The sequence below is a fragment of the Cyprinodon variegatus genome, unplaced genomic scaffold (assembly GCF_000732505.1).
Source record: "Cyprinodon variegatus isolate N-32 unplaced genomic scaffold, C_variegatus-1.0 Scaffold753, whole genome shotgun sequence".
Classification (NCBI taxonomy): Eukaryota; Metazoa; Chordata; class Actinopteri; order Cyprinodontiformes; family Cyprinodontidae; genus Cyprinodon; species Cyprinodon variegatus.
Window position 1 is genome coordinate 242158 of NW_015151206.1, and position 11864 is coordinate 254021.

Consider the following 11864-nt stretch of genomic DNA (forward strand, 5'->3'; position numbering starts at 1 on the left):
ACTTTAAGCCTAACCTATCCACAGACTGTTAAACCTAAACTTTAAGCCTAACCTATCCACAGACTGTTAAACCTAAACTTTAACCTAAAGGTTAGGTAGAACATCATTGTTGTTCGACGCTGCAGTGCACATATTTTCACATTGAGACAGGTCTAATTAGGGAGTACCAATAAGGCAGCCGTTGCACCGCAGTCCTACCAAAGGGCAATCAGCAATCCAGGGAATAAATAGAGATCAGTGGGAACCTGCAGGCTGATGTACGGCGGCCATGAAAGAGATTGTCTCCTCCGTGCATCAATGGCCCCATCTGACATCTTCTTATCCTATTTTATCGTTTTTATACCTAATTTTGTCTAAATGTCTAAATTATTGATCTGCGTCAGGATAAAATGAACCGTCTTTCAATAAATTGATGAAAGATGAAGTTGAATCCTTAAAAACACGAAATATAAGGAAGCTAATTTTTATTCAAATCTGTGTAGTTTCCTTTAATCTGAGCAGGTAAGAGAAATTTGAATTAATAATTTATATTAGACAGATAGGACTGGACTCATGGTCCAATAAATACATACATAAAATAAGATAAAAATAGTTAATGGTAAAAAGCACAATAGAAGTACCATTATCGACTAAATAGGATCTTTAAGAAGACAGGAATACCAGTGTCTCCACAGCTTAGACCGATATCGGATCGCACTACGTGTGGTATCAGTAAGTGACAAGATAATATTGTTTCCAGATGCATTTAACCTACAAATAAACTTATACATTAACTTTGGTAAAACAGCTTGTAGGGTATTGACTCTTGCTGTGACAAACATCTCACTTGCAGTGGACCATCTTGGCCGTTTCAAAAGTAACCGCATAGCATCATTATAGGCCACCTTCATCCTTTGCAGGTTGATTTTTCTATATGTTGTCCACAGGTGAGCAGTGTGCAGAGAGGTACAATATGCATTAAACAGTTCCACTTTGACTTTATCGGTACACCGAATTTAATTAATAGAAACAAAATAAAGCTCCTTTATCTTATTTCTAGAGCATTACATCTAATGACCTTATTTTGAAGGCAAAAACACTAATTTTACCAACTAATAAGAGCAAATTAGAGGATTGAAGGAGCTGTTCGCGTATTTACTGTGGTGAATGTATGTCTGCAGCTTTCCAGGAGGAGCCAGGAACCATTTCTGAACTTCAAACCCATCTAACAACCACAACCTTCGATTCATGTGCTCAGAACCCGGCAGAACACCAAAACGTTCGGCGGTGCGGATGGTGAAAAAAAGAGAAGCAAGACCGCAAACTCTGATGGTGGTTTTATTCTCCCCCACCAGGAACGATTCAAATAAAACCATTGAGAGACAAATCCGATTACAGCAAACGATTGTGTGTGTGTGTGTTGGGGGGGGGGTCACAATCAAAATACATTTTAATGTGTTTTGATCGTGACTCAACCGTATGCAAAGCGGCAGAGAGCAGGAAAAACCTGAAAACAACAACCTGACCGAGTTCCACAAAATAAAAAAATCAACCAACCGAATGGATCAGGTGACCCAGAATGGTTCTACCCCCATCCACACACACACACACATACACACACACACTCATCAAGATGCCATCCTTCACACCTTTAGCTAGAACTCCCAGTGAATCAAACTGGCTTTTAAAGGAGAACTTTTCCACAGCTGAGGACTGAATTCAACCCACTGAATGCATGGAGGCGCAGCAGGATCCTCCTGTTTTAAATAGATAGGCTGCCACATTTGCCTACGGCTGCCTTAGAGTAACTGTGGTCCACTGTCGGTTACAATGAACCGTGGAGGGAGGTGGGGGGGAGGCAGGTTGATAGTAAATGAGCCTCTAAGAGGAAGTTGAATGAATGCTGTTATTATTGAGGCGTACTTCCCCTATTTCATCCATTCAGCCCTAAGTGCTTCTACAAAACGCCGTTAAATTCCAGCCGCGCCTGGAAGCAGAAATTCCCATGTGCGGCGCAGTGCGGTGGGTGTCTCCTTTTTCTCTGTACCTCTCCCGCTGCGGCCGACGAAGCGCAGGTCGTTGAATCGAGCCACCTGGTTCTTGATGACAGCCGTGGCGTTACGAAGCTCGGCGGAGTAGTTCTCGTCGTTTCCCGCCATCACCGTCACCAGGGTCCCATCAGGGACGTCGCCCAGGGTCACAATCTGGAGGAAAGAGTCGTTGTCAGAGATGTATAGTGCCACTATTTGAATCAAACTTTGATCTTTCTTGGGTTTCCTCACGTTTTCTGCCTAGATCTATTGTCCATTTAACTGAACAGAAACATTGATTTTGGTCTTTAAAGACCAACACAGTTCTAATCCATAAGTATTCAACAGTATTGAAAAGTTTTAACACCTCATGAAGTTGTCCTGCTTTGTCTTGATCTACCGCCAACTTTCAGTCTGAACAAAAAAGTTCATGACAGTGAAAATGAGGCAAAATCATCACCAATAACCATTATAGGATCAAGTTGGACAATTGTCTTAAGGCCCCTTTGTGTGACCAATGGTCCTACTATGTCTCTAACTGATTTAGAGGACAAGAAAACATGAAGATGTTCTCTGAAGGTCTCAGAAAACAACAGAGACCAACCAGCACCATAGAGTAAGGAATGGGGGCAGACTTGCCAGGGAAAAGGCTCTGGGGTCTACAACAGAGGATGGATCTCCTCCAGACCGACCAGGACTTGGACATTCACCAAGATGAAGGTGAGCACTGATCAGAGAGGATGAGCATAATGAATCATGGTTACCATGATCACACTTGGAAGAAGGTACTTTAGTCAGATACCAAAACTGAAATTTTGGCTTTAAGTAAAGAAGAAGGAACGACGCCAGCCTCATTATGAGGGAAGCTGGTCAGAGTAGATGAGAAGATAGGTGGAGCTAAATCCAGAAGAATTCGGAAAGGAAACCTGTTGGCGGTTAAAGAAAACTTGACACCGTGGTGTAGTGTCACCTTGTAGAAGAAGAACCACCATGGAAATCCAGACCCAGAGAACTAAACAACCAACCAAAACACTAACCAACCAACCAAAACACTAACCAACCAACCCAATAACCAAACAACCAACCAAAACACTCACCAACCAACCAAACAACCAACTGAAACACAACCAACCAACACAGCAACCAACTAACTAACTAACCAAAAAACTGACCAACCAACCAACCAACCAACCAACCAACCAACCAACCAACCAACCAACCAACCAACCCAATAACTAAACAATCTACCAAATAACCAAACAACCTACTGAAACACTAACCAACCAAACAGCCAATCAACAACTAACCAACCAAAGAACTGACTAACAAAAACATCTGATAAAACCTTTAATAACTCCACTGAACTGGGATCCAGAACCATGTAATATTCTGGGAGATCTAAGATTGAAAGCGGAACTCACCTCTTTTTAAAGGTTAGAACTGACTATAAATTTTGGGTTTTCATCCTGGCTGTTGTTTCAAGTATGTAAAATAAATATTAATGAATAATAATTGATACTGACTGATAGATACATTTGTCAGTCAGATCGACATCGCCCACATCTTTCCTACCAACCAACCAACCAACCGATCAGTGTATTTATTGAACGTGCAACTGACCCAACAACTGAAGAATCAATAGATCAACCAAGCAAATAACCAACCCACCAACCTACAAAGGGATCATTTGATTTTATTGAATTCTGACCAGTTTATTTCTATAGCTCCAATTCACATCATGTCATCTCAGGTCACTTTCCAGTTCACCAGATCATCCAGTCAGATTGATTATTTTCTTTTCTATCTAAGGAAAACCAGCTGATTGCATCGACTCATTGACTATTCAGCAATCCCTCATACTAAGCATGCTTGTATGGACAGTGGAGGGAAAACTCCAACCAACCAACCCATTAACCAGGCAACCAACCAAAACACTAAGCAACCAACCTACCAAATAACCAGACACCAAACCAACACATCAACCAACTAAGCAACCAAAGAACTGACCAACCAACCAACCCAGTAACCAAACAACCAACCAAAACACCAACCAACCAACCAACCAACCAACCCACCAAATAACCAAACAACCAACTGAAACACCAACCAACAACCAACCAACACATCAACCAACTAACCAACCAAAACTCTAACCAACCAACCTACCANCAACTGAAACACCAACCAACAACCAACCAACACATCAACCAACTAACCAACCAAAACTCTAACCAACCAACCTACCAAATAACCAAACAACCAACCAATCAAACCAATAACAAAACAACCGACCAAAACAATAACCAACCAACACAATAACTAAACAACCAAGCAAAACTCTAACCAACTAACCAAAACACTAACCAACCAACTAACCTACCAAATAACCAAACAACCAACAAATCAACCAACCAAAAAACCAACCCAATAACCAAACAACCAACTCAATAACCAAACAACTAACCAAAACACTAACCAACCAACCAGCCAACCAACAACACAGCACCCAACTAACCAACTAAAGAACTGACCAACCAAACAACCAACCAAAACACTAACCAACCAACCTACGAAATAACCAACAACCAACCAATCAAACCATAACAAAACAACCAACCAAAACAGTAACCAAACAACACACCTACCAAATAACCAACCAACCAAAAAACTAATCAACCAACCAACCAACCAACCAACCAACACATCAACTAACTAACCAACCAAAGAACTTACCAACCAACCAACTGACCAACAAATCAACCAACCAAAACACTAAACAACCACCCAAAAATAATCAGCCAACTGACCAAATATGGATTGACAAGCTAATTCAAGTCTGTGTTTGGCAAAGAGCAAATCCTCAAAAGGTTCAGGGGTGTGAATACTTTGACCAGTTTAAAGCTAAAGGTTGTCTCACCTGTTCACCACCTGCTCCTACGGAGCCTGATTTCCATATAATCTCTAATCTGGTCGGAGCATCAGTTTGCAAATGTCCACTATCGTCACGCTGCTACGGAAGGCCTCTCTTCTTTCTAAGCAAACTGAGCTGGAGGACAGGCTGCCGGGTTAAATATTAGCACCGTTCCAACGGCCCACATGTTGATGTTTGAGTGCAAACACATTTCTGTTGGAATAATGTATAAAAACCTGATCCGTCTGCAGAAAAAAAGCGCATTTCTATACGCGCGGCGTCCATTTTCAGTAAGAGGTCGTTATAGCCGCTCATTATCCTCCGTAATGAAGCATAATGCACCGAATTCACAAACAAGCCGAGAAAATTCATGTGGGAAGACTAATGCATAAAACTCAATAAAATCAATCTTCTGCAGCTTCCAGATGCTTTTCCATAAAAGCATGGAGCCTCAAAGGGGGAGAAAAGCTTTCCCCGCTCGTTCACATGTGAGTGAATCCACTGGAAACCAATTAAACGGCAGACCGGGAGCTCCCGGAATGCCCTCCACCACCAAAGGAAGAGAATTCAACCAGGAAAAGCTTCAGGAACGTCAGGCGGATCAGAAAAAATACAACAAAATCATCATGGAGCCACCTTGAAGGCAATGGGGAGGGTCTTGTTGCACCTCCAGTGGGTGGGCAGCACCGAGCAGAGGAAGTTGGGGCTGTCGGTCTTCACCAGCTCGCCCGGATGATCCGAAATCACCTAAAAAGGAGCAAAGGAAGGAGACGGGCCAGATTTATTTCTAGATAATAAATCAAAAGCTGTGAATTATTAAAGAACTGCTTGCCGTACTTCAGCCATGCCGTGCTCCGCCAGACGGAATTTACCCATCGCAGCCGCCCCCCCGCCGGCCTCCTGGGCTCCTAGGGGCAAAGCCTCCGCCATTTTCCCCCCCGAGGCCAGCGAGGTGGAGGGGGGCGTGTATCGCCTGCCGGGGGCCGGATCTGGGGGAAAAAACAAACAATCAGAAAGAAATAAAAGTCTAAAAAAATAACGTTGATTTGGATCATTAATAAACACCTGAAGGACGATGAATTTATAGCTTTAAAAACGTGTTAAACGCTGACAGATCTACTTTTATCTAACCTCAAAGTATGAATATCAAAATAAAAGAAAACCACCATCAGAAATATTTGCACAACAAAATAAAAGTCCCAGCATGAATTCATTGATACTGTTAACAAAACGCTAAAATTAAAATATTAGAGGAAAAAATTTGATTTGAAAATAATTTATAGGAATATAAAGAATATAATATTAATTATAGGGCTGCAACTAACGATTATTTGGCAGATCGATTCGTCTGTCGGCTACTTTTTCGATTAATAATCTGAAAGCAAAGAAGATTTTTTTGCAAAATGAAATCAGGGGAAAATATAAACTTTTCCACTTGAGAATATTGACAGATGGAAAAATATTTTTTCTCCTAAATATTAAAGTTTTATTTTATTTTTTTTACAATTTTGATATAATTCATGCTCTAAGTGGGTGACTCTATACTGTAATATACGATTAAACGATTACTAAATTAGTTAACCATTATTTCATAATTGATCAATCCGATTATGTTTCAGCCCTAAATATCAATCCTAAAGGGAAATTAAACAATAAAAAAAAAACAAAATGGACTCTAATCACCTAAAAAACACTAAAAGCTAACAGATTTTCAGATAATTGTCCGATAAAATAAGAATAAAAATATCTTATTTCTATTTACATATATATATATATATATATATATATGTATGTATATACAAATAAACGTTACTTTAACACTTTAAAAAAGTGCCGCAGTGTATATATAAAGCGTTTATCGTCCATGCATACATGGTCTCTGTACACATGTAAATAAATATCTATATCCTGTATAGAACTTGTGGATAGATACAGACTACATTTGTTGCTATGTCCTTGTGACAGTGTAACGACAATAAAGTTGAATTCTATTCTAGTCTATTCTATACTATTCTACACTGAAAAAACAATGCAACCATCTTTGGCATTTAGTTAATCAGTTATTTTAACACGATTGCTTGATGACAACAGGGTGGGACATAAAGCAATAACTAAATATGATTAAGTAAATGCCAAAGATCTGCTCCAGTTTTACTGATTTAGATCATTTTAGACCTGCGACACGCGGCGGCCGGATGACAAACTAAAGCCTAAAATGATTCACCCACTGAAAAGCAAAGATGAAAAACAAGTGAAGCCGTTTCTTAGTGGATTTGAAGGTTTTTCTTTTCACCCCATGTCGTCGGAAGGCTTCATCACCATCACCCTCATTCATCTCCCTCATGCCTGCCCCCCCCCCTCATGTCCACATGTCCCAGTGCAGCAGAGAGACATGAAGACACTGTCCAACCTGATCCACCCGGCTGCAGGGAGCCTCATCAAACTGGATCCTTTCTTTCTATGCAGATCGGATCTATTTGCTTCAGTTCTGGATCCAGATCAATGCAGCAATCAGAACGTTTTCTGATCTCTGAATCATCTCCTTTTTGTTTTTAAAGTTGTTTGCAGGTTTAAAGACAAAACATAAACCTGTTTATCACATTAAAATGAATAAAAAAAAACCTAAAGGTTAAAAAGGTCAAACTGCGCATAGAAGAGGAAAATTCTATTTGTTAACAGAAATTTCTTTTTTTTCTGATCTTTTAATCTAACATCCAAATAAAAACACCAGAAAAATAAAGAAGCATTAAAGGAAATCCAGGTAGGATCGTTTTATTCTGAATTAATCAGAGGATTTTAAAGAGAAAAGTTTGTTTTGTTTTTAACATTAAACAGATAAATTTCCTCTTTTTGTCTCGTTAGAATTTAACCCAAAAAGTCCAACTTGTTCTGTATTTATTTGTCCCGTGTTGGACAGATGAGGACATAAAGACATGCGCTGCACGCAGGGAGCCAGAACCCGGTCCGGTCCGGTTCGGTTCGGTTCGGGGGGGGGGCCTACCGTATTTCGCATCCCACAGAAACACCATCTGTGCGCCTCGGTGCCGCGGATCCACCTCCGCTCTGCTTCAGCTCTCCGCTGCAAAATCCTGCCGACCCAGAACCTCTGCTCTCCGAACAGAACCGAGCCGAACCGAACCGAACCCGGCTTGTTGTGAGGAAAGCGGAGCTTCCCACCAAGTAGGAAGCGAAAGCAGAAGTTGGAATGGCCATCCCGCTGCAGACTCTCCGCTTTTACAGACGCGCAGCTGGATTTGCATGCAGACCGCCGTCAGCCAATCAGCGAGCTCCTCGCTTCGCGCAGCGGACCAATCAGCGCTTCGTCCGTCCGCGGGGAGCCCCGCTGCTCATATCATCGCTGAAAGCCTTAAACTAGACAGTAAACCTTAGAAACGGGTCCGATCAGAACCGGAACCGGACCGGGAGGCGAACTGGGCTCCTTCCAGAACCACAGCCGGTGTTCTGCTGAGGAAGTACCGGGCGGCTCCAGCAGGGGGCGGTGGAAGATTTTAACACGTTCAAACTGTGATCCAACCGAACTGATTCTGGTTGGAAACGGATCTGATTCACTTAGATCTATGCCACTTTCAGGTTTTAGAATAAACTACAATAATAAAAAAAGCTCAAATCATGTTAAACAATAATGTAATATGATGGGAGGTTGGAGCAGCCGCAAGGGCTGCTGGGTAATCCCAACATGGGGAAAATCTCACAATTTAATCCTAGTTTTGTGTTAAAATCGGTTGTTTATTTTTATAATCTGCTGAAGCTAAGCTATTGTTATCTTCTGGAGCTTTGAATTGTATTTTTTTTTAATCTGCACCATGAGAAAACATTTTAACCAGTTATATATAAAGGAAAAGCTTCACTTCGGAATTAAATTGAATTGATGACGTATTTACTTGCTGCTGATGTATCAGCAAAAGTATGACGATAGAACAGCTAATTTTAAATTCATTTTCTTCATATATAAATCAATTATGATGTCATAAACGTAATAATCAAATGGCAGGCTGGATTTTAAGCACATATTTTTAAATGTATATATTGACATGTCTGCATGGTTAATATCTACATCTTTTTCTGTCTTCCTTCCTCTTTAAGCTCAAATTAAAAAAAAATGTACAAAATAAATAAATGATTTCATTGGTTAATTGAGGAAGCTTCCTTCTGCTCAGCTTCTATTTTCATCTTCTTCCGTCCCTCAAACCAATCTGAGCCGCGTCCAGGTCACTGCTGTGAAGGAAGTATTCCCACAGCATGATGCTGCCACCACTGTGGCAGGTAGAATAGTTTAGGTAATGCGTCTGGTGGCTCCTTCCTCTCTCCATGATGGAGCGCTTAGAGCTCTGGGAGACGTTCCGGGTTAAACGGAACCAGAACCTCCTGCCGGCTGAGGATCCTTCTCAGACTCCCTGAATTAGTCCAGATGAAAATGAGACCCTGAGGGAAACAAACCCAGAGGAGGAAACTGATAACGGGACGGATGGAACCGGTGTTGAGTTTCAGTCCTCCAGCAGCGTAACCCGACCGTCCCGCCGTCCTCTGACCTGAAAAATCACCTTTCAAACTCATCGCCGGCCTTTTAAAGATGAAAACAGCTGGCCGCTAAGCTAACGGTTTGTGAGCTAATCAGCTGAGTCATGGTCGCTATCAGCAGCGTCATCGCCATCATCACGCCGTCACCTTGTATCTAGACAATTAAAAGTAGATCAGTTATACTCCAGGGGAAAAAGATTTTAATCTAAAAATGAGGGAAAAAAAGGGCAATAGATAAAAATTTTACTTTTAAACATCTGTTTCCCACTAGAGTTCATTTGGCTGATTAGTTTTTAACCTTTAGTCCTAATTTATCAACAGATTGGAATCATTAGACGCTTTTATCTGTTTCTAGACCAGGTCAAAGGGAACCAAACCTGACTTTACTTAGTGCATATTATTGAACCTCAAATGCGGATAGAAAAAAATGCTAACTCCAACTCTCGTCCCATAAAACAAACATTCATACAGTTTCATACATAAACTACTGCAATAAAAATAAAAGAAAATAAAATTATTTAATAAGTTGAAAAACATAAAGATTGCAAAAAATGCTTTTTTTTTTTTTAACAATGTCAAATATTCAATATCTACAGAGGTCTAATGATCGAGCCCAGAACATGTTGTAAACAGCTGTGTTTTCTTCTTCTTCCATGGTGTTATTAGTGCCCTACACCACCCCCTAGTGTCAGCCAGCGGGAAAAAGCCACATAAAGACTAACTCCTTCAATCAACTGAACAATCAACCTCCCGGTCTCCCCTTGAGGTCGTAAAACTTAAAGCTTTTTAAACTTTAATAAGAGGATTAAACTGTTTGAAGTTTTGACACTTTAACTTGAGTCTAGACAGATTTAGGGAGCTTTGCCAGAACCACAATGGAGTCAGCAAGTTTGGTCCTTAAACATGATATATATCTATATATAACATTATATAACTTCCATCCCTGAATGCAGCTAACGGACGGGAGATGCCTAAAAGTTCACCAGACTTTAAGACTTTCAAGCTAACATGTCGAACCTGTTTAGGCTAACCCACCTTGTGCTGCTCAAGCTAACACATTTGCACTGTTCAAGCTAACACACCGGAACTCCTGTTGAAAATGCAAATGCCATCCTAAGGGTATGGCCAGCAAAAACAGCAATCCCCTGAAACTCGCACCTCTTTCTCACCTTTCCCTTTTCAGCTTAGCTACATCTGCTTTTTCTTAACCCCAAAAAAGTGTCCAAGAAGTTATTTTAGCAGAAAGATGGCCTCTTAGCTGAGATGGTCTGGCCTTTTCGAGACCGTATATTTGAGCTCTAACACCTTCATCCACATTTAGACACCAGTAGAGGTGTAGAGCCGCTTCCTCCAGGCTGAAGTCTGGGTAGATTGCTGAGCCAATCCTGATTATCGTCTGTTTCTGTGTGGTAGGACGCAGCATCAGGTCTCTAGCATGACGGGCAGGAACGCAAACGACTCCCAGAAAATGCCCCTGAACGACATTTAAAACAGGACAGAATAGTGAAGAGAACTTTACCGAAGAGTCCGCCGCCAGCCTGGCCTTTCCTCATCAGGTACATGGCCCAGGACAGGGGGCCCGAGCTGCCCAAGGCCCCTGGATTCATGACTCAATCCTCCAAACAAAACGAGAGACCCCCAAAAAATTCCCCTTCTCCACTTTTCTTCACCTTCAACTCCTGCTTTTATATCCTTTGATTCCTCCCCTCACCCACTGTGTTCTACTCACCCTACATATCTGGAAGTGCAAAAGAGTGGGAGGGATTCGGAAGGAGGGCGAGAGGAGGGGGAGATATCCACTGAAGCTTGATTCATTCCTTCCTCCTGTAAAGTGTAGCCCCAGGGGACAGAACTTCACTTTGCCCTAAGGCTCTTTAAGGCTGCTAATTTCATTTAGCTTTTAAAATGATTTTCTCCCTCCTTTCTCCAACCCTCCAGTTTTTTTTTTCTGTCCCCGTCTTCCTTTCACCATTTTTAAGGTCTGTTAAAAATTGAGGTCACCTCTTGAACAACAGAAGTGAGACTGAAGCGTCGCACCTTCATCAGCCTGAAGATGATGCTTTTCTCTCTAAAGAGGCCTGTTAGTTTGATCATTGGATTTAAATGTTTTTACTGTTTTTTTTAAAAGAAAAATTGCTTAAATACTTCGTTTTTCTATGGATTTAGGGCTGTGACTTTATTCAGAGCTATAGAGGACAACAGTTCTAGTATGTTAATAATGCGTCCACTCTGATATAATCAGTCTATAAACACAGAAATGTGATTGTAGAGGTAAAGATGTAAAGTTTTTACTCTTTTTTACTGTTTTCATGTAGAGGTGATGTAACTTAGCTCTACCTTTCTTGGGTTATCCTGAGCTATTTTCTGTGCTGCTACAGGCTCAATCTGCTGGAAGACATAGGTAC

The 11864-nt window shown here is 41.1% G+C and overlaps 1 protein-coding gene across 4 annotated transcripts in view; it reads right to left on the minus strand.

Annotated features, from left to right (window-relative positions):
- Positions 1-11080, minus strand: part of LOC107098178 (runt-related transcription factor 1-like) — a 24331-nt gene extending 13251 nt beyond the window's left edge. For 2 of the 4 annotated variants that reach the window (XM_015395691.1, XM_015395690.1), the window contains exons 1-4: positions 10979-11080; positions 5758-5909; positions 5557-5667; positions 2027-2183 (exon numbers count right to left, since the gene is read on the minus strand). In XM_015395691.1, coding sequence (XP_015251177.1) covers positions 2027-2183; positions 5557-5667; positions 5758-5909; positions 10979-11066 — 508 coding nt within the window. In that variant the 5' untranslated portion in view covers positions 11067-11080. Of the gene's footprint in view, positions 1-2026; positions 2184-5556; positions 5668-5757; positions 5910-7921; positions 8121-10978 lie in introns of those variants that run through there. The other 2 variants (XM_015395693.1, XM_015395692.1) reach the window with 1 other exon arrangement.
- Positions 11081-11864: the final 784 nt, after the last annotated feature.